The sequence below is a fragment of the Musa acuminata genome, chromosome BXJ2-10 (genome assembly GCF_036884655.1).
Source record: "Musa acuminata AAA Group cultivar baxijiao chromosome BXJ2-10, Cavendish_Baxijiao_AAA, whole genome shotgun sequence".
Classification (NCBI taxonomy): Eukaryota; Viridiplantae; Streptophyta; class Magnoliopsida; order Zingiberales; family Musaceae; genus Musa; species Musa acuminata.
In genome coordinates this window covers 33,984,569-34,011,504 of record NC_088347.1, presented here as the reverse complement: position 1 = coordinate 34,011,504, position 26,936 = coordinate 33,984,569, and the positions used below count along the sequence as shown (strand labels likewise).

Below are 26,936 nucleotides of genomic sequence, written 5' to 3'. Positions count from 1 at the left end.
CTTAAGTGATAGGGTAGAAGAAGTGTGGGGATGGGTAGGAGCATAGCGATGAAGGACCACCAAAAATGAAGGGACATGTTGGATGTTTAGTAATCTAACGTGAGCACCCAGATAGAAGCAATTACAGGTGATGGAAGCTAATGTCATATTTTTGTAACTTTGACTGCATGAATAAGAGAGATTCTGGCCCCATAGTAATTAAACTTCTTCTTCTAAAATAAAAGTAATTAAAATAATCTATGTCATTGATTTTACATGAACACAAATGATGGTGTCGCCTATATATGTCTCAAAGAAGATAGATTGTTGTTATATATAACATTCATTCTCTTGTGCAAATTTAGCTAAGTGGACTTAGGTTTTAACCGTGGCTTCCATTCTTTCGGAAATGGAGTAGGGAAATAAGACCTTGTTTGTACAGTGTCATCAAAGAGATTGTGTTCACACTACTAGAACATTATAACATCATAGTAAGCAGGTTGTTGTATAATGCTTGTGTGTATTTTTAGAGAATGCACAGTGATTGTGAAATGCTCAAGCCCTGAGCTGCATGCCGCCTATTCATTGGCATGATACCTGTTGTAGGATAAACAGCGAATAAAAAGTAGGTTATTCATTGTCTTATCTGTTCTTCACTTCTAATAATTTGATGTCTGTGCTCCACTAAGTTGCACATGTCCGTTGCTACATCCAGTTTTTTCTCGTTTTTATTTTTTGCTCATGTAAGTTTCAAGCATAACTTGTTAAGTATCCCGAGTTACTTTCTGATTGAACTTGGAGAAGATGGATTCTTGAAACAGCCAAAGGATCTATCTATATATATGCGTGGCCATGGTTTGCGTAACTATTATGCTTAATTAACATTTCATGTAGTACAGTAGGAATTGAGTTTAATTATTGTTATAATGTCGGTAACCTGTAAATGTCTTATACTGATATTCGAGTGTTTTTGTTTGTGTTTGGAGAAAATCTTCTGATTTTCCTTTCTTTTCTCTATGACTACATGAAATAGATACCTGTAAATGTCTTATAGTGATGTTTAAGCCTTTTCATTTGCCTTTGGAGAAATTCTTCTGATTTCCCTTTCTTTTCTCTATGGCCACATGAAATAGGCTCTGGCTTTAAAAATTTTCATCATCGGATAACTCCTAGTAGCAGTGGTTGGGAACTTTTTGTTTTGGAGCCTTTTCAGTGATTTCTTATTACAGTTTTGAGAATTAATCTTCCAATTTAAGGTATCTTTTGGCTTGCATGTGTTGGATGCTGCTGAGCTATAATGGAGTAAGCTTGTGTTTGTGTAATTTTTTGTGTGCTCTGTAGTAAAATTTCATTTCTTATCTTGGTGCTTTGCACTAAACATCTAAGATTTTGGAAATCAATCCTGATTCTCAATTGATTTAGCAAAGTAATTTTTTGTGTTGATTGCTGGCATATTCAGTTTGTGTCCTCGCTCCATTTTTTTCTGTTAAAGATTGTAGACATTATTAGTTGAACAGTTGTGCACATCACATCGCATTTGCTGCTTGTGTATCAGACAAGTCCCACACCTAATATAATAAAAAGAAATTGTACCATTCTATTTCTGTTTTATGAGTGGATAAGTTTACTGGAATATTAAGGTTTTTTTTTTAATGTGTATCAGGTCTTGAGATTGGTAAATTTTTGCATATTATGGTTCATTGATAAGGACTAAACTCAGAACATGTGTCATGTCATATCGATCATGAGAAGCATTATTGCAAAGTTGCACTGGTTTGTAGATGATTCAGAACTGGTGTTTTGGCAACTAAATGAGTCCAATGCCTTTTTTTTTTTTACAAAACAGAAGTGAGTGATCCTTCTTCCAACTGGGGCCAGTTTTCTTCTCCAAATATTCTCTATGCATGATGAGGGAAGGCATCTTTCCAAAACAGAAGTGAGTGATCCTTCTTCTTCTTTCAAACGAATAGTTTGATGTCATATTGCTGCTCAAGTTATATTATTTCTCATACCTATCCATGAATGACACTCACTGTTCGACCTTGATTTTGGTCCTATTTAATGTTAAGCAGGTACCGTTTCCAGATTTCTTCTTGTGTGCCTTTACTCAAGAACTGACATTGCGAGTGCAGGTTGCCTGTTGGACCAACAATGGGCCGGGCGCCCTCAACTGCACGCTGCATCTCATGATGTCATGCATGCATTAGCACTGTTTGTGAACCTGGGAAGGCCACTTTGAGGTGGGGCAAAGAGTTATCACGAGCTTACAAGACATGGCTGCCTTGTGTGGCTATCAAACCTGCCTATTAATTGCCTGGCCGGGGTAATTTTACTACCATCCTTCCGAACCGGAGAAAGAGGAGGTTGGATCTGGGAGGGGGACCAGCGACTTAATTCCATTGTCGAGTCTCAAATGGACGGATCCATAGAGGGGCCTTGCTCTGCGGGCATACGTGTCCAGTCCAAACAGACGTGACGGGTTCAAATGCCACATTTTGGTGGATCACTTTGGTCGGGGACGATGGCCTCTGTGTGCCTTCGAAGGAGAGGGGCCCTTTCAATTAAAAAGGTGGGGCCCGTTGCTTCCAAGGGTACAATGATTTAAGATCAGGTGCGGTCCAAGCGCTAGAAAACGATGATGAGATCCCTTCATCATGATGTGACATTGACGGTTGCGGATGGATGCCTTTTGGTGGTGTTTGCCCTTTGTATCAGCATCATCATCATCGTGGCATGTCCATAAAATAAAATAAAAAGCGTATCCAACTTTTAACATGATTTTCCGGAGTAAATAGCACCACCACTGGCCTTTATGTCCAAATAAAATATTTATAAAACGCAACAAGTTATTTTATATATATATACATTTTATATATATTTATAAAACGCAACAAGATCACCCAAGTTGAAATAGTAGCAACGGATCTTCTCTCTCCATCAAGCCCAAGAGTTGCAAGGCTAAAACCCTACCCACTCTCTCTCTCTCCTCGCCACCGCCCCGTCCTCTTCAATCACCCCAAACCAACGCCGATGACGTGACCCCATTTACCATTCGTTTCCGTTGGCTTCCTTTCCGTCCATTAAATTCGCTTCTGCAGCAATCTACTCCACTCCTCGGCCATCTCTTAGACTCTCTCCTCATTCTCTCACCACCTAGCCACTGTTGTTGTCATCCTTGCAGGTCTGATGGCGGAGGACGGCACCCACCGCCACCGCTTCCTTCTCTTTCTGCTCTCCCTACTCGCGTTCTCCACCTCCTCAGCCGTTTCCCGTCACTTCCCGCCGCGGAGCACCCGGTCCACTACGACAGCCACCCTCGACGTTTCCGCCACCCTAGCCCTGGCCCTCCGGGCCTTGTCCTTCGACCCCGTCTCCTCCCACCACCCCCTCTCCCATAATATTTCGTCCTCCGCCATCACCCTTCCCCTCCACTCCCGCGACTTCCTCCCCTCCTCCGACGGCCACCGACACCCGGACTACAAGGCCCTGACCCTGGCCCGCCTCCGACGCGACGCCGCCCGCGTCCACTCCATCGCGGCCCGCGCAGCCCTCGCCGTCGGCGGCGTCGCTGCTTCCGATCTGAAGCCCATCGCCGAGGACAAGGCGCTTCCGATCGCTGCCGCAGACTCGATCGAGGGTCCTGTCGTCTCAGGGACCAGCCTGGGGAGCGGCGAGTACTTCTCCCGGGTCGGGGTCGGCAGCCCTGCCAAGCCGCTCTACATGGTTCTCGACACCGGCAGTGACGTCAGCTGGATTCAGTGCGCCCCCTGCGCCGACTGCTACCAGCAGACCGACCCCGTCTTCGATCCCTCCGCTTCATCCTCCTACGCCCCCCTCTCCTGCGATTCCTCCCAATGCCGCTCCCTCGACATATCCGCCTGCCGGAACTCCTCTTCCTCCATCGCCGCCGCCACCACATCCGGCAGAGGCGGTAGCGAGGGGAACTGCCTGTATCAGGTCTCTTACGGAGACGGATCTTACACCGTCGGGGACTTCGCCACGGAGACGGTGACCCTCGGCGGGTCGGATCCGGTGTCTGGCGTCGCAATCGGGTGCGGCCACGACAACGAGGGCCTGTTTGTCGGTGCGGCCGGGCTGCTCGCCCTCGGCGGTGGACCCCTCTCCTTCCCCTCCCAAATCTCGGCCCGCTCTTTCTCCTACTGCCTCGTGGACCGCGACTCCCCTGCCTCCTCCACCCTAGATTTCAGCGCCGCCTCCGCCGCTTCCCCCTCCGTCGCTGCTCCCGCCGTGACCGCACCCCTCCTCCGCAACCGCCGGCTCGAGACCTTCTACTACGTCGGTGTGACCGGTATCAGCGTGGGCGGTGAGATGCTGTCCATCCCGCCTTCGGCCTTCGCGGTGGACGAGAGCGGGGCCGGCGGCGTGATCGTGGACTCCGGCACAGCGGTGACGCGGCTACAAGAGGGGGCGTACTCGGCGCTGCGGGACGCCTTCCGGGCGGGGACGGCATCGCTGCCCTCGGCCTCGGGAGTGTCGCTGTTCGACACGTGCTACGACCTGTCGTCCAGGACGAGCGTGGAGGTACCGACGGTGGGGTTCCACTTCCCAGGCGGCCGGGAGCTGCGGCTGCCAGCGAAGAACTACCTGATCCCGGTGGACGGCGCGGGCACCTACTGCCTAGCCTTCGCCCCGACCACGGCGCCGCTCTCCATCATCGGCAACGTGCAGCAGCAGGGGACACGTGTCAGTTTCGACCTTGAGAAGGCGTCGGTAGGCTTCACCCCCAACAAGTGCTGAGGCGCGCACTGGTAAGCAAGCAATTAGTTAGTAGTAGAAGTAATGATGATGGTAGTAAGAGTGGTTGAGAACCAGATGGAATGAGGACAAAAGTCCAGCCTGTCAAGTAGTGTTTCAAATCTCTTTTTTCTTTTTTCTTTTGTTTTTTGTTTTTTTACGTTCGTAATTCTTTTCTTTTCCGTTTTTTCGGTTCGCCGCTTTTACTCACTGCATTGGATGTTCGCTTTTAGCGCCGTGAAGTTGGTACATTTTGAGTGTTGCTCGACGGCAACGGGACGTAATGGCGACGGAGCATAGCTGGTTGATAGTGCCCGTTTAGGAGCTTCCCGTGGATTGAGGTGATAGAACTTATTACGTACGGTTGTTGTCTGTTTGTTGGGGTTGGTCAATGGTTTTTGGGGGCAATTAATGCTGTTAAAGGTTGGTGAACGTTCAATTCGGCATGCAGTAGTTGCTGGTCACTTTATATCTTACCGCCACGGTAAAAAATGTTCATACATGTGTGTGTGAGCGTGTAGTACTACATGTCGAGGGGGATGATGGAAGGTGAGATGGAAGGAATGAGAGGGGGATGATGAGCGAGCACATGGGTGGGTGGTACTCCGGTCTCCCTCCGTAGGGACGTCCGGTCGCAAAACCGTGGAATTGACCACGGAATCTGGCGATGTCATCATCTTGTGTTGTTCCTATCCGCCGTGATCTTCGCCTTTTTGGCTGGAAGATAAATCGCTGGAAAACGGCTTGAAGTTTCCTAAAGTCAATTAAATAATCGTCTGTCGCTGTAGGCTGCCTGATGATGGTGGAGAACGAGAACAGATATAGAAGGAGAACTCGATGTTATTATTATTTTTTGAATTGGAATATCTAGAACAGGTGAATTTTGGGGCTGCGAGTTATGATTCGAGGATGATAAATACGTATTTATCATTTTTCGTTTTAGTTTGTTCCAGTAAAAGATTGAATCGATGGAGTGCTCGATAATGAAAAGTCCGATAGTTTGTCTGCAGCATATATATCGTTCCACGATAGGAATACAGAAAGGTCGTAGATATCATATTACACTCGTTCTTCAGGTAACATATCTCATGCCAGCTGCATCCATGTCTTCTGCGGTACTCGCGTCACCACCTTCGTCTTCACATGAAACCATTGCGAGTTCCCAACCCTACCTCAGACTCACTCGTGTTCCCCCTCGTCCTCCATGTCCGACCACCGTTCCTCGTCTCAGTCGACACCTGCAAGTATGCATGCGTCCCCCATCCTGAAAACAAATAGTATGGTCTTGCTGAATGGAATGCATGCCAAATTAACATAGATCTGATTCATCACTTTCAGGAGAGATCTAATAATACACACAGTTCTTCTAATTTTAAGCTACGAAGGAACACACCATGTACGTGATACGGCGGTGGATAGAACTGCAGGTAACAACACGAACCCACCACTATTCCTGCATGAATACGGACAACAATCTCAACAATCCTGTCCTGTGAATTCTTAGCAAACGATGGCAATCGAACGCAGGGATACAAACCTAAAAGACCACCAGCAGACACATCTCCCCAGTGATGTAAGTAATCATTCACCAGGGAGATTGACACCATGCACGCAACCAGTGGAGGAAGAAACACGAGTCAAAGCTTTGCGATGTGACCTCTGCGATCAAAAGCTTGGATCTTTCCCGCCAGGTACCAGGAGAAGAAGCCTAAGCCTGCAAATGACCCTGCGTGAAGATGGAAGCACAAGTCATTTGCAGCGACGACCATGAAAGGAAGCTTCGGCGATTTATCTATCACCTACATGAAGCATGGCCACTAGGAAAGCTTTTATGGCCATCTTTTATCATTCCCTTTCGCCCGTGGCATATAGCCCGTGTTGTAACGCTGTCAGACACCTGCATATCTCATGTATAGCAGCAACAGAGAAAGAGAGAGACAGAGAGAGAGAGAGAGAGAGAGAGAGGATGAAGCACCTCTTTTCCATCGGGAAAGCAACGCCAGAAGAAGTCCGGACGAGGCCGGCCAACCGCGTCCTTGATGGCGTCGGTCACCATCCCCGACACAAGCACCGAGTACAAGATGCCTGCGTGATTCATATGTCGTCAGCTGAATCGTAACAAGGCGAATCTGGAAAACGATTAATGTTACCTAGGATTGCATGATGCAGATCATAAACATCCCTTCTTCTGAAGTAGATAGCTCCGAAGACCAGACGAGGAAACACGACGGCGATGATCTGCAACACAACGAAGGACTTCGCAGAGCTCAAAGGAACCGTCTTGTTTGGATGGAGTCAAAGCAAGAACATACAGGAACAGCCCAGAATGGCACTGTGGTGCTCTTCAGTGGGTACTTGAGATCGGCCATCATGTCCTTCCCAACGAAGCGATCAAATGGATCGACGACATAGAACACGAGCTCAAGCGCGCCGAGGAGAACCAGCATAATCCAGTCACGCAGGTGGGAACCTCGCCACCTTTACTCCATGAGACGCTACCGTGTGAGCACCCAACTCAGTATCTTCCATTAACCATGGCTTCTTTCTTTTCGCTGGGAAATGAAAGCTAAGCATAAATCGCTCTGTTTCTGACATATTATGTTCGTCTCAATCAGCATTTACTGCTATAAAGGAACAAAGATAAGATCTGAAATAGAACACATCGAACTCACTGGTTCACGCACCTGATGAAACGTACACGATCGACTTCTGTCGTTCACGGAAACAAGGAAGCTTGCTCCATTTCCAGATCAATACGTGGTTCCAAGTCGAACAGCCTTTTGCTGCTCGTGTACACGCGTGCTCCGCTTCCTGTCAACGCGCGTCATGTCAACCGTTTGCAGTAGAGAGTCGAGACCTATTACGTGGCGGTGTAGCGACCGTTCCTTCCCTCTGATGTGTGGTATGATTGATGGAGTGAGCAAACAGGTATGTGATACCAATTTAATGATTCGTCTACCATAATGTGAATTTCCAATTCAGCTTCTAAAGGACAAATTCTTCGATCATTAAAGACAGATATATGGATCAAATTTCATATATATTTTTCCGTAAAGTTGCAACTTCATACTTGTTTGCTATATAAATTTCCATGGCCAAATTTAAATATCAGGATAAAATCATTTTATTGACCACGAAACACACACAGTTTTATTTCTCAGACACCTACGCATATTTATGGTAGTAATATATATGGACGCAACGCTATCAACCAAACATCTTATAGCAGCTCTTCCCCGACCTCGGAAGACCGAACCCCAGACACCAACGCAACAGCCAGCTGCTGCCCCACGCGGAAATCAGACCTCAACCGGAGATCTCGATGGCCTTCACCTCAGGCATCTTCACCTCGTGTTTGGGCACCGTGACGGTGAGCACGCCGTCCTCCATGCTCGCCTTCACCTCATCCACCTTGGCGTTCTCCGGCAGCCGGAACCTCCTCAGGAACCGCCCGCTGCTCCGCTCCACCCGGTGCCACTTGTCGTTCTTCTTCTCCTCCTCCTCCCTGCTCCGCTCCCCGCTGATCTGGAGCACCCTGCCGTCCTCCACCTCCACCTTCACCTCCTCCTTCTTCACCCCCGGGAGGTCCGCCTTGAACACGTGCGCCTCCGGCGTCTCCTTCCAGTCGATTCGGGTGTTGGCGACGGCCCACGTCTCGCTCGGCAGCGACTCGGAGAGGGAGCGGAAGGTGTCGAAGGGGAAGCCATGGAAGGGGTCGTCGAAGAGGTCAAGGGAGAAGGGGTCGAAGACGTTGCTGCGCCTGACGATGGACATGCTTGATGACAACCTCGCTGCACGGCTGGGATCGCTGGCTTTTAAGTATCCACTCGATTCCTTTCTCTCGCGATTGATTTGGCTCGCTAGGTGGAGATACATATAGATCGCGTGAGAGGTGGAAGCTCGTGGAGTCTCTCGACATCTCCTGAACTCTCCAGGCCCCAGAACAACACATCAACCATATGATGTAGAACCACCGAGAGAGATGAAGCAAGTGACGTAGAACAAACTCTGATCATTTCAGATGTCTCCGGAAGTCTCGTCCGCCGAAATAACCCAATAGAACATATTAGAACATGGCAGAAGTAACGGTGTTCTCTGTCTCGCTGTCCATGCTCGTCATTATGATCCTTTTGACAAGACACAGCAGAAAAAGAAAAAAGGAAAAAGACGATGCGTTTGCTGGCATCAATCTGCAACGCTAAGAGCACGCTCGATCTCTTCCAAGGACCGGCCCTTGGTCTCCACTACGTTGCCAGCAATGTACAGAGCTGCAAGAACGCATACCGTTGCAAACCCCAAGTATACCGTGGCGATTCCGAACCTATTCACGACGCTCAAGAAGCAGAGACCGATGACAAAATTGGAAACCTGCGGACATGAGGATCCAAGTTAATATTGACAAAAGAGGATAATACGAGAATATAAATTAACTGAGAAGATTAGCTAATTAGGTGTTTGTGGATGGAAGGTTATGCTGAGTAAGTGCCTTACCCAATGCATGCCAAGAGACAATGCGACTGCCTTGGCTCTGATCCTGGAGGCAAATATCTCAGGGAGAAGAAGAGCAGGTACAGGACCAGCACCCAGTGAAAAAGATAGCACGTATCTGTTGCATCGCAATTTAACCGATTCAAGTGTATCAGATGCGAGCAAACAACAAAAATCCTTCAGAAAGTAGGAAACATAGGAGATTGACAATCGTAGCAGAGTGATACTTCACTTACAGGACAGTGCCAAGAACTGCAAGGGTTCCTGAATATGGCGCAAGAGACTTCCATGTGAAACACAAGGAGAGCAGCAACATGGAAGCAGCCTTCAGAAATAACAATTACAGTGCAAGAAAAAATCAGCTTGAGAAAAAAAAAATATTTTTTTGAGTAGAAAAGTCTAATAAAAATTTTTGTTCTTCTCGTAAGGTGTCTTCTGCAACTTTGCACTCATGTACTTGGCTTCCTCGCAGTTATCCGCGTTCATCGAAATGCTAGCTTGGATGCAGTTTATTAAAAGTCAAACTTTGGCACAACAATTTCATTCAGACTGCAGAAAAAGTGATAAGTAATTTGCAGTTTATTAAAAGTCAAACTTTGCCACAACAATTTCATTCATACCGCAGAAAATTGATGAGTAATTTGTTATGAGGGAAAGACTCAACTCCTCGCATGAGCAGTTGATGAGCATATGTTCAAGCACATTCAAGCCTTTGTGTTATATTCATTCATCAAGAACTCTAAACATTCTAGGCGGGATCATAAAAAAACCTCGGAGACCTGCTTATGCAACATCAGAAGAACGATCAATTACTACACAACCATCTATGTGATATTGCCCGACTCCATTGACCCATTTTTTACTCGAAATAGATCTTCTCTTCTGTCTAGTAATAAAGCAGGGGCAACTACTACACTTGAATTAACCTTTTGCTTTGAGACTGTTAAGTTCAAGTCTGCATCCATATAGAGTGACAAATGTTTATAGGAAACCCTTCCGAAGCAGTTCTTATCACCAACATCCTTAGCGCAAACCATAGTCCATGTAGTTGCCTCTTGATGTCCCTGTTTAGTGTTCATTTGCTTAGCTTTTGGGACCATAATTGCTGAATACTCCGAACATGATGTTTTGATTCCTCATATAATTTAGAAGGCTACTGCTCAGCACTAATTGTATACCGTGCGCAAAGATGTTTAATTTAAAATTCAAAACTTGCTCAAAAAATAAGTTCTTTTGCGACAATATCGAACTGCAATGTGTGAATTCAGTTATAGCAATAAGCTGATACCAAGAACGGTTCTATGTACATTCAAGATAGTTCAACTTATTAAATTCTTCAGCATGAGAAAAATGTGTTACCATGCCAATAAAACTCGTGATCAGAAGGCTTTTCCTCCCCCGTTTGTCCATCAAAGAAGAAGCAATGATAGTGCCTATAACAACATCATTATATGTGTCAAGGTTTGTGGTGTGTGGAATAACTTATGTCAGGAATCCTTAATTGGACATATGGAAAAACATACCGAAAACATTTGATGCACCAACAAGAGCACTAGCCGCAACATCAGAGGAGATTCCTGCACTGCGAAATACAGCTGTAGAATAGTACACGACGGCATTTATTCCAGCCAATTGTTGAAACAAGAATAATGCTGCACCAACACTCACAACTGCAGTTGGAAATTTCAGAAATTTTGTCTCAGCGAACAATTTAATTTCACATTAATATTGACTGCACTTTGTTGAATACAGCTATGGCACAGAAACAAACAACGGCATGAACATGTAGCGTCTCTGTTAGAAATCAGTTAAGACTAAGAGCCTGAATTCGTCTAAAGACTAAATCCATCATGAACTGTAACAATCAAGTGTCAATCCCGGTTATGATTTTATTACAATCATCAGTTCTATAAGGTGAGTTTGGTAAAGAGAATTAAAAACATATTCATTATAGAAGCTCAAATATGCAAAATTAAAAGGTAAGAAAAGTGCAAATATTAAAGAGATCAAAAGATTATAGACCAGTGATGGGAGTACAATTTAGAGCACCTTTCCAATAGCGTTTACTGAATAGATCAAACCAACCAGCATCTGGTTCAGTTGAACCTTCACCACTTGCTCTTAGGCCATGCATAACCTCAGCAACCTTTTCTTTTCCATAGAGTTTCTTCATAGCTGTTTCAGCCTGAGAAAGTTTCCCTTGCTGCAGTGCAGAAGATGACATGGAGGTTTGGCGTGTGAAAAAGAGATTAACAAGAAGGCCACAACTTAAAGGAGTGTGTCAGCCGAGAACCTGAAACAGCCAGCGAGGGCTTTCTGGACAAACAGCCATTCCAAGTGCCATTAGCACAGCAGGAAAAATTGCAACGGTAAACATGGTCCTCCACCTAATGGTAGGACAATATAAGATAACTAAATATACAATTAAAGGTAAAGTATTTAAAGCCTATATTCTTATTTTTTACAAAATAAAAAGAATTAACATGATTAATATGAATGTCACAACTGCATGACAACACCATGAAAAATAGCAACATAAATAGAGCTGATTCAAGTTTATGATGAAGACACCCGACAGCAACACCAGCAGTGTATTTTCCAAACTATCAAGATTGTAAAATCAGAAATCTATCGAATAGCAAACACAAGGTAAGACAATTTAGTTACCAAATAACCCCGGCACATTGACCTACAGGATCTACGTTAACTGATATGATTGCATTTCATCCAAGCTCCTTTGTCCAATCAAATTTAGATCAGGAATGTAAGTTACTACTAACATAAGAAAGACACAATGAAGTCGATTAGAAAAAGCAATTTAACAGAGAATCCAAATCTTAATAACATCATGTAAGGCCCTTTTTTTTTAGCAGTTCTAGTAAATGACCTCCTAACACAATGGACAATCTTGAAGAGATAAGCTAATAATGGAAGTACTTTGACAATGTTCGCCATAGTTTAAGTTCTAGTTAATCAAGCAAGGGACATGCAAAAAGATATCTGACAGTTGAGGAACATGCACCATTTCGGATTTCCTGCCAAAGGCAATCCAGCCACCAAGGCCATAAGAATACCAATGCAAATGAAAAGTTGGTTGACAGATCCAAGCGCTCCACGAATTTCAGTCGGTGATATCTGACAGCGAAAGATATTTCAGCTACGTAAGCGTGCATATCAGCTCATGAGCTACGATCAGCACATTGGATACAAAAATCAGGAACCTCTGATATGTACAGTGGCACAATGGCAGAAGAGATTCCAATTCCAAATCCAGCAAGTAATCGACCAATTATCATTGTTGGTACATCTTGGGCTGTTGCACTGCAACCAAATTTTCCATCAAGTTACGCACTGTATATCATCACTAACTACAGTTACATAATGCAATTGTGCCGGTAACAAAACCTGAGAAATGCACCAATTACAAGCGGAATGGCATCAAGCTGGAAAGTTCGGATTCGACCTAATTTATCAGCCAATGTTCCTCCGGTAAAAGAACCTACAGTTGCACCGGCAAGGGTTGTGCTAACGACCCATCCTGCATGTGATTCAAGAATAGAAAGGGCGATATAGGGAACATGGAACAAAATGAAACATAATAACCCAGTAACTTGACAATTGGCCATGTCCTTGTCAACACCTTTTCTATACTCAAAAGTAGTATTCATAAGATTTTACACACATAGATAAAGATTTCTCTCGGCCGAACTAGAAGATGCAGTTTGATCTGGTAACCAGAAAGGATGAGAAATGAATATACCTTGTAAGACAGTATCTTTAGCAATTCCAAGATCCCTTGCAAGATATTCAAGTGCCCCATTCACCACACTGCAACATACAAATGCAACAACAACCCAGAAATTAAGCAAACTAAATTGCAATAGAGCACTGAAATGGGCAAAGTATTGATGCCTTTGAAGGACCAAAGAACAAATGGCATTTGCTACTGCAAACATGATTCATTCAGCTTCTGAAAAATTTGGTCTAGAATAATGTACATTAGATTGTTCATTTGAGAAACATACGCAAGATGATATCCAAACAAAATGGCTCCCAAGCAGGCTACACCAACGTAGGGCAGAACATGGCCGGATGGCTTCGTCTGAAGCTTATCAGTTGGCACATTCTCCAGGTCACCTGATTCAGAGTTGACAAGAACAGAAGCAGAGCACCCAATGTGAGGACAAGTCATGGTAAAGTTCTTGATCACAAATTCATTCTTCTAGCTAAAGAAATCCTTCCCATAAACCTATCAACTTCGAACATTCAACTCAACCCACGATGATAGATCGAACAAGAAATGTGTCAGATGAAAGGGCAGCAATTCAGAGATCACAAAGTAGTTCATGAAGATACCAAAAATTGAGCAACAAAACGCAATATTTAATTATAGTAAACGATCAAGAAATGTCGGAAGAACAAACCGGAAGTCTGGGCCCTGACATATCGAGCTTTCTCACGAGACCTAAAAATCCCTTCCATCCTCGTCCTCACCCGGGCCATCTCCACCCCGAAATCGACCGGCGATCCGAGCGGCGAACCTCCGCAGCAGAATCCACGGTCCGGCATCGACAACCCGTTCGATCTTGCGCTCCTCTTCTTGACCAAGCCAAGCGCAGCCTAAACCCTGTCCCGCGACCTGGAAACTCAAAGGCAGCGACCACACCGTTGTGCACCATCTTTCGCTACGAATCCCCTCCTGCCATAAATACAGAAGAAAGAAACCAGATCGAAACAGCCTTGGTGACAGGGACAATTCGGATCTCGAGGAACGAAATGGCAACGGAGACAGGCCATTCCATTTATTATTATTATTCTTGTTAATGGAAAGTTGACTTTTAGAGAAATTTGGCAAGAAGACGGATGTAAATGCTGCAAAGATAGAAAAAGGGGGCGATCTTGCAGAATTTTCCACCGATCGATCTAATCCGAAGTGGAAAGGCGATACTTTTGACGTATCCTCCACACCTTCTCCGTTAGCTGAGATCGAGAACCGAGAGAAAGAGAATGAAGCAACAGAAGCTTCGCGATCGCCGCCATTTTGACGGAAGAAGCAATCTTGACAGGGAGATTATTTTGTTACCGAGAAGTAGGGAAGGCAGCGGGGAGTTGCAAGAATGACGCCATGTCGGGCGTCCGTCCTGTGGTGGAAAGATCAGTGAGAGAAAGGAGGAGGAAGAGGGAGTCTGGATTTAGGTCGGTGGGAGGTGTTGGATTCTGTGTACGTGTACGGCCGTACGCGCCTTCCAACCGCTGCGGCGGCGTACGGCGGGAGGATCCGAGATGAACGAACGCCCCTTTGCATTGTTTGCTCATGTCGGTAGAAGATCTATGATGCGTGGATCGCAGAAGATGAAATGGTGTCTAGATTTGTTATAGTCATCGGAACACACACCCCTAAGATCATGCTAAATTCCATGACAAACTTGCTTTTGGTCATGAATCGAAAGGTCAAGAAATCAGATCGCCGTCTCAGGCAAGTGTGCTGCGCGTGCGACGACCTAGTCGAATCTAACCGCGTACAACAGGAAGATCCAAGAGGTGTGCATGAAAAGAGACTCGAACCGCTTTACCTCATACACCAAAACAAGCGAAGTTCTTTCAGTAACAATCGGCGATATCTTCATCGATCATTGTCCTCGTTGTAGATACTCGATCTTTCTAACAAGTTTACATAGATCTTGTTTTGGTGTTTGGTTTTGTCTTCATTGGCTCTCTTTAGTGATCACTGATTAAAACAGGTGAACCTCCTGCCCTGTGATTGACGAGTTCTAACCATCTACACAGCATCGTCAACTTGTACGAACTATGTTAGATGCCCTTCTGCAGTATTTTCTTTGGATTGGAAGACGAACACTGAAGCAGAGTATGAGTCTCAAGGAAGAGCTGACACAAACCAAAATACTGTAAAAGCAATCTGTTTTCTACTTTCCTTCAAGAGCAAAAAGACCAATTTAATGCTCATTTACTGCTTGAATCTAATGGTCAGATTTTGGAGCACATATATGTCCAAGAGCTGTAGATGTGTTCCGTGAGCACCCACAAGCCGACTACACAAACTCGATTTGCCAAGTTGATCTGCTCAGGAGCTGCTCTACACATCGCATTCATATAGTGGTGGAAGAACTTGTTCAGGCCTACTCTAAAGGCCTCCTTTCTCATCCAAACACTTTCTTTTAGGCGCTTGTTTTCTCTTTCCTGTAGTCATGGAAGAGTTTCTTGAGGACTCCGGCTTGGAGCTCACCCGCAAGTTTCCAGAGCTAGAAGGCCCTGCCATGGAGAATTCAAGCTTGGAGTTGATGTTCTATCCTCAACAGAACTGCTTATCTCATCAGCCGGAGTTCTCGATGCCATCAGTTGATAACCTGCTCTCTAGTATGGTGACTCCTGTATCCCATGCCATGGTCTCTGGTGGACAGCAGAGTCATGGAGACCAGAAAATGAAGGTGACTGCAGAACCTGTTTTTGTCTTATCATTAGATTGTTCTAACTCGGGTGAGAAGTCTTCTGTGCTGAATATTTTATTGCAGAGCTGCGGGATCAAGAAGAGAGGAAGGAGTTTGCAGAGAGCGAGCGAGCCGAAAGAGGTGGTTCATGTGAGGGCAAGAAGAGGTGAAGCTACTGACAGCCACAGCCTAGCTGAGAGGGTACGCACGTATGGAGCAGCATTTATGTCTCGCATTTTAACCAAAATGGGGCTTATCTTTACTCTCTGTTTTCGATGTGGTCTCAGATGAGAAGAGAGAAGATCAATAGAAAAATGCGATTTTTAAGGGACCTTGTTCCTGGTTGCTGCAAGGTACGTACGAGAAACCAAGTGAGTTCTTGGCAAATGGTTTGGATACTCCATGTTTCTGAAGAGAGCACTACGACGTGTAGGCGATGGGTATGGCAGGAATGCTCGACGAGATAATTAACTACGTGCGGTCACTGCAGAACCAGGTTGAGGTAGGCCAACTTCTTCTTCTTCTCGTTACGTTCTTAATCGTATATGCAAACATCGTAACCTCTTTAACTTGGTGTTGATACAGCTTCTCTCCATGGAAATCGCAGCAGCTGCTAGTTTTTACGACAACAGCTGGGTTGAAACGCCACAGGTAATGAAACTTATACGAGGATTTAGATCTCACCGAGGGAGTCGTGAGAAGGGTTTAAGAACAGAGTGTGTCGAGTGTTTCGCTAGTTCTGCAACTTTGCTTGCAGGTTGATGATGGAAGTGGTCTCTGTTTCATGAATGATTGTAGGTGCATAACGCATCCCTGGAAGAGGAAGGAGGTGTGACAGAACGAGGTGATCGCACCGGCGTCCTCTCTGCAGTTGTCTTCTACCAAGTCTCCATGCATGGCACACCTGAAGCGCATGTGTAGGGCTCAACGTACCTATGAACTGAGACCATCTCATTGGCTTATCCTTTTTCTGGTGTATCTATCCCTCTCCTTGCTCGCTTCATGGCTATTTACCTCCTTCAGTAATGATCTTTGGCTCCACCATGTATCTTTTCTATTTCTCTAGTAAATTATCATGCACCCTTGTCAGGACAAGGAAAGCATAATGCTGTCAAATCTGCCGCCCATTTCGCACTACTGAAGCGAGAGAACTGAGAACTTCCCGTGTTGTTTTAAAGAAAGAGAACAAGAACATAGATCGAATGCTAAGATAAGCTAAAACTTTTGATTGGATGAAGATTACATGATGGTAAAATGTGTTGATAACATGCTGAGATTCCAGATGGTCTCTCCAAAATTAGATGCAAGTTGTGGAAGAACTTAGATTCGAAAGGAACTCAAGTATATGCAGGCCTATCCTAATATGGTTCTACTTCCTCAGCGAATCCTACGCGCAATAAACTTGGCTGTGTGGATAATGATCACCGGATCGACATCAAGCAAACTGGCTGATGCTGATAATTAATCATCAAAGACTCCATGATGAATGATTAAGGTTTTGTCTCTATGTCTGTCTCATTCTACCTACCAGGGTTCGAGCGACAGAAGAGGGGAAAGAGGCCATGGTGATGAAGCAGATGCACAGCACGACGGTGCCTGCCATTGAGCAAACGTAGCTTTCCTCTTTGGAGGTGTGCATCCAAGGTGGGATGCTTGAACAGGGGACTGGCCATGGACTGCAAGTGAGGAAGGAGATGCTGTGGGAAGATTCAAATGCACCTAAATGTGACCAATCAAGTGCGTGTGTGTTTCGAGATGGTAGGAAGCATGGGAGATTGCTACTTCTTGGCATTTACTACATAAATAATTTGATCTACTGTAGGCAACAAACATCAAAGTCCAAAATGTACTCAAATAATTTCTGTTACGGTGTCATTATCATTTTGACCAACCGTACTAAAATCATTTTAGAAAATATTTTTCTCATCGTAAGTAATCGGAGATTTAGTTTAATAATCGTTTCGTAGTTCTTTTCTTTCAGACATTATTATTCATTTCATGATCCTAATTTATAAATACGAAATCTTTCGATCATTACATAGATTTTTATTTTTTAATTTTATGTTACGTCGCTCGGGTATCGAATGGGCGTAATAAAAAACATCTCGATAGTAATACTCGCTTGTGAATTTTTATCGATGATCGTCCTGATATTATCAGACTCAACTCAACGCATAATAGGAGGATCATTGTTATATCAAGATTTAAGATTGAAATCAAGTCAATAATTATCTTCGTAATTCAGATTGACGATCAACTTCAGAATTAAAAGACAGAAACTTGAATTTTCTATGATCCGAATGATTCATGATGTATAGAGTCAATAGCCTTCTTCTGATTCTGAAAACAATATTCTCGCTGAAGATTGTTAACTCAGTAGCATAAATACTACCATTATTTTTTTCACTGCTTTTAATTACATCTTTTCCAAAAAACAAAACAGTGTGATGTTCTTTTATGCTTGCTGCAGAGCTCATAGGAATGAGCCGCCATTCTTGCAAGCACTGCATAGAATTGCAAGCAGCAGAAGGCAAACAAAGCTCAAGCAACAGCAACCTCAGATAGCAGACACTGACATGGAACATTTGAGCAGTTCCAAATAGAGGTTTTATTATACTAGACATGAACATGAGATTACCAAACAATTTAACAGCACAACAAGATAGAAACGTATGTTCTTTTGCATGCTACCTTTAATAGTTTGGATTGGCACACTTCAGAATGAAGCACAACAAAGCAAAGCCGAAGGATGCAACCTTTCATCCATCACCCAAATATGCGATTGAGTGTTGCAGCTAATCTAACTCCACACTCTGCAAGCCTCAGATTCACAACAGGCAATCTACTCAAGAAATAGTCATCTGCATGCACCATTGTCCACCATCCGATTAGTCCTTTATTGAGAAACAGAGAGTATGTAATGCTAATCAACACTTGTTTTCACACTGACCTTCCAACTGTGTATTGTTCTTGACATCCTTGTATGCCCAATCACATGCTGCCTCGATGCTCTCAGATGCGTATCTGTTCCAATTCAAAGACATTTTGGTATCAAGGTGTTCCAAACAAACAAAGATAGTGACTTCTAAAAGATATGCTACCAGTGAATAGAGGCTAGTAGAACGATGAAGTATGAGCTCATATGATGTTTGCATACTTCTAATGGAGGCAACACAACCCAATACACAAGTGTAAGAGTGACCTACACGTCTGGACATGCGACTTTGTTGTTGCTGCATTTCTCCCATTTCGCAACTTGATCTGACCACTCTCCCTGTGGACAAATTGGACCGAAATGTGGCTCCATTAGATGTGTTGCAAAGCTCTTGATTCCTGTCAACCAACTACCTCACCGTGATGTTTTGTTTGATGGCTTCAGTGAACTCCTCCACGTTGTCGTTGTAGAATCGCTCTTCCGCTGTCTCAATGATATTGTCATCCCAGACCTGCATGGTGGTGTTTGGTGTCATAGAGAGAAGTCTGAGCAATGAGGAATCGCGGACTATGATACGGTGGTTGGAAGCGACAAAATGATTACATGGTGGAGCACTGATTTCCTTGTGTACCAGCGGACGTTAATGGTGTTTCCTCCTCTGTCTGTGGTAAAACCTACATGCAGTGGCTGCAAAGAATCCTTCAGCAGGTGGACTCAAGCGAGTAACCACAAAGCAACTCAGATCGTAAAGATCTGTACCTGATGGACATCACCCATCAAGTGAGCAAGGAACAGCAGTGCTTCCGTGAGATTATCTGGAGCAGCATTGCAAATTTAGCATTTACCTTCTGGAATAGGAACAGGAATTAAAGCAGGCAGCTTTGGATAGAATATATTTACATTGGGATTCAGAAGAAGAGTTTCCGTAGTCGAGAAGCTGATTGGTATAGTTTGTGATGCCACCTGAGACGCACCTGCCCTTCACCCCATCTTCATCCTTACAGTCCCCTGTCGAGATCCAACTTAGTTTCATCTTTCGAAGATATCATCATACTATGAACTGAGACAGAGTTGCCGGTCTGGTGCTCACGGTCGTAATCGTAAGTGCAGAGGCCATCAGGTGTATCGATGTAGTGCAGTGGAGAGGACCACCTGTATCGGAACTTGACACGATCCGCCCATGAACAGAGGCGGCTGAGATTGTTTTTGGCGTAGTTTGGGAGCAGATCCTCCACTGCAGCTGCTGCGGGATCACTTAAACGATCCTACACAAACAGATAAAAGTTAGCAATTCTCCCACTGGTTTGAAATGCGTGCAAAAGCAGAGGAGTCAAAACACATGACATGCGTGCAAAAGCAGGGTAGATAATGGGAAAAGGCAGGAGTAGTAGAAACGAGGGAGAAGAGACAAACTTGTGCTATCTGGCAAATGATGGCATGGCCATCTACTCCCCAGCCGTAGGCGAAAGCTGGGAGTGACAACAGGAGGAGGAACAGGGAAGCTGGAGAGTAAAACTTGAAGCCCATCCCTTCTCAAAGGCGGAGAAGGCAGGAGATTGAGTTGGGAATACCGCTTTCGATCTCTTTAATAGCCAAAGAAAGAGACATGTCAGATCAAGACAAGCAAGAAATTGCCACAATGCTGTCATTGTGCCAGACTTTAAATTGCTTTCACACCACCTCTGTGTAGCTGTTCACATTGAAATGTTTTCACACCCTAGTGAGACAATGATTGAGTACCAGGTTTGATCTTGAAGAAATGAGCATCACTTGTATTTCCAGAGAAAAATAAGTTAGATGATGATGATGTGATCTTTTTGGGTATCTCTCTGCTGTTTTTCTCATCAGGGAAAGAAAATCTTGACCATCCATGACTGGTCAATGGGATGAGAAAATAGGCAATATATCTTAATGACAAACAGCTAAGCAAAAAGAAAAATGTCTTTCACTCTTAGAACTTTTGATGTCTTTCCTTTGTTAGAAGATTCTTACTTCAAATATGGAGTGCAAATTGAAATCACATTTCATGGGCCTTTTTGCAAATGAGCATCCATGTCTTTCCTTAGTGGAGCTTTGCCGTTGTTTCTCTTTAAGCATCCGCTACGACCTGTGAATTCATGGGGGGTATAAATGGCACAGGGTGTCAACATACATGGAAAGGAAGGTGTCCTTTTAAGATATGATCTTCGATAGGTTGTCGCCATGATATGCACTAAAATAGGATTTATTTGCAGCACAAAAAGCTTGTAATTGCCTCCTTGCATAATTGGATGGACCTAAATTTACACGCTAGGTTGACCCTAACTCATGAGTTCGATTATGTCTTACCAACATGTTTACCTCGCGGATTGGGTTGAGTTATACTTGACTATATAAGTTTATCATGCCTAATCTTGGGTTATGCTTCGTCACATGAGTCGAATTAAACTAGGTTATACTTAGCCACATTTGTTATGTCGTATATAATTATATTGATTAGGTCACATAAGTTATATCACATAGGTTAGATCATATCTCTAATGGACTAAGTTATATCTAGTCACATAGGTTAGATCATATCTCTAAATATAAATTGGATTATATCTAGTCAGATGGGTTAGATCATGCTTAACTACATAGGCTAAGTCATGTCGTTAAATCATACATACCTTACCATGTCGTTAAATCATACCTTACCTAAATCAACTTAACTCAGGTTAGGCCTTAATTTGACCTTTCTTATTAAATTAGATTTTTTTAAAAATATATTTTTATATTATAAAATAATGATTAACCTTAAATCTATTTTTCATGAATTAATTAATTTAGGTTCATGATTCTAAATTTAAAATTAATTAAATCATATAAATTCACACATAATTTCTTGAAACATAAATATATCTAATTAAATATATTAAAATTATTATTTAATTAACTAATCATTCTAACATCATAATTTAATGATTATTATTTATTAATTATAAAATTTTAAAATGAAAATATCATTATGCATCGTATAAATTATAATTATTTAAATATTAAATATTTTAAAACATGAATAAAAATCGATAAGAAAAAAATAAAGGATTCTATCGCTCCTTTCCTTCATATCGAATCGTTTACTACTAGGTTGGATGAAATCTTAATCTATTTACTTCTTGGTTGGATGAGAAATAAGGGAGAAGATACTTCTTAGAGGAAAAGATGAACTCTCCTCGTTGTTTATTTTTATTTATTGTTATTTTACCTTCATATATAAAGATAGAGTAGTATTTATTTTTTATGATTCATACACAAAAATTAAAATTAAAATATTTACTTTCTAAAAATTACATCACCTATTAAGAAATAAATCAATTAATAATTTAATTGATTGAGAATATTCCTAGCTTATCTTCATGATTAAGAAAATTAATTTTAATCATTTCCTTAATCATACTATACGAACAAGAAAATTCATAATTTAAATAAAATAACATATTAATTATTATTATTTAATTTATATTAAGAAAAAGAAACCATCGATGATTACATTCCTCCCCATTTAACAGAAATTTAGTCCCCCAAATATGATATGAAAATTAATATTAATTTAACATAATTCGCACTTGAAATACTAAGTCAAATAGTAAATCTAAATCAACTTGAAAATAGTTAAATGTAAATGTGCCACTTAAAACTCATTAAGTCAAAAGATTTTTTACGCATAAAATATATTAGAAATTAAGCAAACTCATTCAATAAATTTGATTTTAGATCAGTCATGCAAAATAATAATTAAAAAGCATATCAAAATATATATCCAATAAATCATTAAAATTTTTAAATTTTAAAAATTAATTAGTTGTTGACATAAAAGAAAAGTTGAGACTACATTTGTAACTCAACAAACAAAAGTGGAATGACAATTTATCTACCCATTCAACATATATATTTTTATAATTCTAAATAACCAATATATTATATATGTCAAAAATTAATATTATATTTAATCCTTGTTACATCTCATCTTTGTATTAGATAAATGATATTTGATAATTGATTTGACACTTATTGAATCAAAATTTTATTCGAACTAGTTACACATATAATTAAATTTAAATATCAATACATGATCAAATTTATTCATCCATAAAAGCACATATATTATGAATGTCAAGAAATAACTTCATTTATATCAAGCATCCTAACACATGTCAATTTAAAAAATAATATTTAATATAAAATTTATAAGTGTAAATATTTTTTAATTTATATATTTATGAAGATCCTACAAAATTTTTACACTTTAAATTTGTCAAAGGTTTTATCTGTGACAAAAGTAAGGAAGATAAAATCATCAACCATAAAGAAATGACATAATAATTAGTATATATTCTTATAATTTTTTATTAAATTTATTTTGTTCATAATTATATATAAGATTAATATTCTATAGTACAAGGTAACAATATTCAAAAATTAATATGTCAAACTATAATAGAAATTATATCAAACTTCATAATCAATTTAACAAAATTATACGAAGGAATTCTGGGTCTTCTTAAAGTTATAATAAAATTGTTAGGATCAAGAGCACTAAGACGGGGGGGTGCGATTAAATCGAAACTGTGTTCGAATGCTAAAAACGATTTCTGTTTGAAAGCCGATTCTAAGATTACTTTAACTTAAGATCAAGTAAGATGATGTTAAAGTCAATCTATGAAGGCAGTTTGCAGTTATGATGAAAATCAGAATATAAGTGCAAACTGAAATACGACTTTCGTACGAAGAAACTGATTTACGTCTAAATGCTGATTCGTAAATCACTTGATTAGGCGAGATGTTGTTTAAGCAAGGGTATAAAGGCAATTTGCAGTTATGGTAAAAATCAAAACGTAAACGTAATCTGAAATATGATGATGGTACGAAAAAGCATATTTACGTCTAAACGCTGATTCGGAAAGTGCAAAGCTTGAAACCCGATCGTATATGCGCAGAAAGCTTCAGAGGAGGTTTGCAGTAAAGATAATATGCTCAAAGTAAATGCAAACCAAGATTTAGAGTGGTTCGGTCAATCTTGACCTACTCCACTTTTGGCTTCCTCCATCGACGAGGTCACCGACGTCAACTAGAGGCCTTCCTTCAATAGACGAAGGCCAACCACCCTTTTATAGTTTCACTCCTTTTGACGGGCTTAGGAGACAACCCTTACAGAATTTTCTCTCATCTCTTTACAACTCAGAACTTGGAAGAAAAGAGGGAGAAGAACTTTTAGTCTTTACAACAATTTTGAGCTCTAAGAATCACAGAAAAAGATCAAGATTTCAGTGTATGTCTGTGCTCTTTCAGTGCTGAATGGGTGGGGTATTTATAGGCCCCAACCCAGTTCAAATTTGGAGCTCAAAACTATCAATTCCTAGAATTCCGGGATCAGGCGGTTGCACCTCCTGACTGGAGCGGTTGCACCGCCTGGCAGAGCTCGAAGACTGAGCCTCTGGGCGGTGCCACCTCTGTTAGGGGCGGTTGCACCGCCTGCCAGAGCTCGAAGACCGAGCTCAGGCGGTTGCACCTCCTGACTGGGGCGGTTGCACCGCCTGCCAGAGCTCGAAGACTGAGCTCAGGCGGTGCCACCTCCTGGCTGGGGCGGTTGCACCGCCCAGTCTCCCTGGGAGACTTAGCCTAGGCGGTGCTACCTCCTGGCTTGGGCGGTTGCACCTCCCACATCAATCAGGGTCCGAATGGGTAGCTCCATTCGGCCCAATTTGGGTTTTTCAGGGGCCCAATTGCCCCAAGATTAAGCTAATGGGATCACCTCCCATTTCCTACTTAATCATTGTGCTAACTACGATAAATCCTAAGACAATTTCTGCAGCTTGCTTCGGTGCGTCAATCGCTTCTTCCGGCGAGTTTCCGGCGAACTTCCGTCGATCATCCGATGAACCCTCGGTGATGCTCCTACGGACTTCCGGCAAACTCCTGGACTTGCGACAATCCACTTGGCGAGTTCCGACAAGCTTCTTTGGCAAGCTCATGGACTTCTCGGATTTGTTCCCGTAGAACCTCCGACGACTGTCCGAACTTTCGTCGAACTCCCAACGTGATCATTGTCTTGACTCCGGCACAACTCCTACTGCATGTCTTTCTTCCATCGTAGTTAATCCTGCACACTTAAAACAAAACTTCGATCGAGACAATTAATCCTAAGCAATTAACCAAGTTGTCCGGTCATGTCATTGGTCCCTCGACGCTTCGTCCGATTCTTCGGCGCATCGTCCTCTCCTGCAGCCTATTGCCCACTCGGCCAGTTGACTCCGCAACTTCGATATCCTTGGCACAATACCCACTCTTCTTGGCCCGATGCCCGAGTCCACGGCCCGAAGCCTTCTGTCGATACGTCGACCTATCCACCGGCCTGACGTCCAATCTTCTGACATGTTCCTTCGGCACAACATGATTTTTCTGCTTTAATTGTCTCATCCTGATCGAAGCATTCTGCGTCACTCAAAACGCAGATTAAATCATAAACATATATCAAGTAGTTTCATCATCAAAATACGAGATTCAACCAAAATTTTATCAAATTTTTTCATAGTAAAATTATATGCATAATCTACTTAAATTTCATAATAAAATTACATGAATAAGCTATGGTTAAACTAAAATGTAATATGGTTCATGCAATAAACCTTTTTTTTTAGTAAAATAAAAATTTAAATATTTCATACTGAACATAACCATTATATAATATTTCTAGCTAGAATAACAAATTATTTTTAAAAAATATTATATATAAATCTAACCAAGTCAATTGATATTTATTTAATTATTTCAAATGCATCTTAAAAGAAAATAATATATTTTTATTATATTTTACTTAGTATTCTAAGTTCAAGTCATTTAATGAGATTCTCATTAAGTAACATTTTTAATTAATTATTTTTTAATCTAAAAATAAACCATGTTTGGCTTAGTAAAATAATCTTAATCTCTTAAAATTATGTTTTATTTACACTATCATGTCAACCCAAAATCTAAATCTCAAAAATCAATTAGGTAATATAATATTTTAATTCGAGGATCTCATATCTCATTAGGTTCTCAAAACCACTACTTTGATGCTATTATATTATCGCATCAAAGATTTTTAAAAAAATATTATTTTATTATTCATAATTTACATAAAAAAATTTTATCTTTAAATTTAAATCTTAATCTTTGCACTACTAAATATTTTTAACTAAAAAATTATATTTTTAATAGAGCCATAAGTAACAAAAAATCTCCTTCACCCAAACCTCTAATATATTATAAAGTAATAGGTTACTTTGAAAATAAATATACAATAAAAATACACCAGTAACCAAATATGCTGATAAGAGCTTTTGAAAAATCATAAAAATAATTTTTAATATTCATAAAATATATACAAATATTAATAGTTTAATATGAAATGATAACATATCAATTCATTATAAAACTCATATATTAAAATAATAATAATTATTATTATGTAGTAAATAAAATTATGCATCAATCATATATTATACATGTTGATGGCTTATGTAATAGTCATATAATAAAGACATACATCACATCACACTCAATAATGTACTCTTATAATAATGAATAAAGAGCTATAATTTATAATAATAGATGTAGTGATATCCCTCGTTTGTCGTAGTGGAGGCACATTCCTTCCGATAATAAATAAAGGAATGGTTTAATCATCATGTGTAATAACCCACTTATTCTTAAAGAGAATTACTCTACCTGCTCTTAATAGAGTTACATAGTCAATCATAATAATTCATTCATACGTACATCCAAGAAGTAGTTTGATAAAATATTATGAGAGATCATACTTGACATATGACTAATTAATCTATATCTATTGATGGTTGTATACCATGATGGACTTACTCTTTTCACATGTTGCCTTTACAGTGAAAAAAATCCATATCACACTTTCAATAGCGGATAGAGTGATATCTCTTACTCATCTAAGTGAAGACACGTTCCTCTAAACAACGGATGGAGGAATCATCTAATCAACACGTTTGATAGCCTACTAATACTCGAAGGGAATCACCCTATCTATCCTTGGTAAGGATACATAATCAACCATAATTATTTATTTATATTCATCAATTTATTTATGCATGCATACAAAAATTAAATTTGACCTAACCATATGCATATGTACCTAGTCAAATGGATTGCGTTATGCTTAACCATATGGGTTGGACCATACTTGGCAACATGAGCTGTGTTGTATCTGGCCACATGGGTTGGTCTGACCAATTAACTTAACTCTAAGTCAAATCTCAATTTGACCCTCTTATTAAATTATATTTTATTATTTTTAAAAGTAT

The 26,936-nt window shown here is 41.4% G+C and overlaps 5 protein-coding genes and 1 pseudogene across 9 annotated transcripts; 2 read left to right on the top strand and 4 right to left on the bottom strand.

The window, feature by feature from the left end:
- Window positions 1-2,923: 2,923 nt before the first annotated feature.
- On the top strand, window positions 2,924-5,236 carry LOC135625311 (protein ASPARTIC PROTEASE IN GUARD CELL 1-like). 2 transcript variants are annotated; one of them, XM_065129963.1, is made up of 2 exons: window positions 2,924-4,748; window positions 4,978-5,236. In XM_065129963.1, exon 1 carries the CDS (start codon window positions 3,166-3,168, stop codon window positions 4,735-4,737), a length of 1,572 nt encoding a protein of 523 aa, XP_064986035.1. In that variant the 5' UTR covers window positions 2,924-3,165; the 3' UTR covers window positions 4,738-4,748; window positions 4,978-5,236. The 2 variants fall into 2 exon arrangements, with proteins under 2 accessions (XP_064986035.1, XP_064986034.1); XM_065129962.1 differs by having other exon boundaries at window positions 2,925-4,748; window positions 4,968-5,236.
- Window positions 5,237-6,202: 966 nt separating this feature from the next.
- On the bottom strand, window positions 6,203-7,263 carry LOC135625312 (lipid phosphate phosphatase 2-like; annotated as a pseudogene).
- Window positions 7,264-7,840: 577 nt separating this feature from the next.
- On the bottom strand, window positions 7,841-8,750 carry LOC103969209 (16.9 kDa class I heat shock protein 1). Its single transcript, XM_009382682.3, has one exon. It carries the CDS (start codon window positions 8,608-8,610, stop codon window positions 8,041-8,043), a length of 570 nt encoding a protein of 189 aa, XP_009380957.3. The 5' UTR covers window positions 8,611-8,750; the 3' UTR covers window positions 7,841-8,040.
- On the bottom strand, window positions 8,732-14,734 carry LOC135625310 (plastidic glucose transporter 4-like). 4 transcript variants are annotated; one of them, XM_065129960.1, is made up of 14 exons: window positions 14,306-14,730; window positions 13,647-14,202; window positions 13,248-13,359; window positions 12,983-13,050; window positions 12,628-12,760; window positions 12,444-12,543; window positions 12,245-12,357; window positions 11,516-11,609; window positions 11,272-11,425; window positions 10,746-10,892; window positions 10,582-10,655; window positions 9,459-9,547; window positions 9,226-9,340; window positions 8,732-9,102 (listed from the first exon to the last, which is right to left on the bottom strand). In XM_065129960.1, the coding sequence occupies exons 2-14, from the start codon at window positions 13,789-13,791 to the stop codon at window positions 8,920-8,922; spliced, it is 1,527 nt and encodes a 508-aa protein (XP_064986032.1). In that variant the 5' UTR covers window positions 13,792-14,202; window positions 14,306-14,730; the 3' UTR covers window positions 8,732-8,919. The 4 variants fall into 4 exon arrangements, with proteins under 4 accessions (XP_064986032.1, XP_064986031.1, XP_064986030.1 ...); XM_065129959.1 differs by having other exon boundaries at window positions 13,647-13,921; window positions 14,306-14,729; XM_065129958.1 differs by having other exon boundaries at window positions 13,647-14,730.
- A 694-nt stretch (window positions 14,735-15,428) lies between these two features.
- LOC135625796 (transcription factor BEE 1-like) lies at window positions 15,429-16,589 on the top strand. The gene is made up of 5 exons (XM_065130884.1): window positions 15,429-15,869; window positions 15,956-16,021; window positions 16,102-16,170; window positions 16,254-16,319; window positions 16,467-16,589. The coding sequence occupies exons 1-5, from the start codon at window positions 15,429-15,431 to the stop codon at window positions 16,587-16,589; spliced, it is 765 nt and encodes a 254-aa protein (XP_064986956.1).
- A 1,651-nt stretch (window positions 16,590-18,240) lies between these two features.
- LOC103969205 (endonuclease 2) lies at window positions 18,241-20,172 on the bottom strand. Its single transcript, XM_009382677.3, has 9 exons — window positions 20,017-20,172; window positions 19,694-19,868; window positions 19,504-19,611; window positions 19,363-19,418; window positions 19,207-19,290; window positions 19,022-19,114; window positions 18,875-18,942; window positions 18,619-18,692; window positions 18,241-18,529 (listed from the first exon to the last, which is right to left on the bottom strand). The coding sequence occupies exons 1-9, from the start codon at window positions 20,128-20,130 to the stop codon at window positions 18,435-18,437; spliced, it is 867 nt and encodes a 288-aa protein (XP_009380952.2). The 5' UTR covers window positions 20,131-20,172; the 3' UTR covers window positions 18,241-18,434.
- Window positions 20,173-26,936: the final 6,764 nt, after the last annotated feature.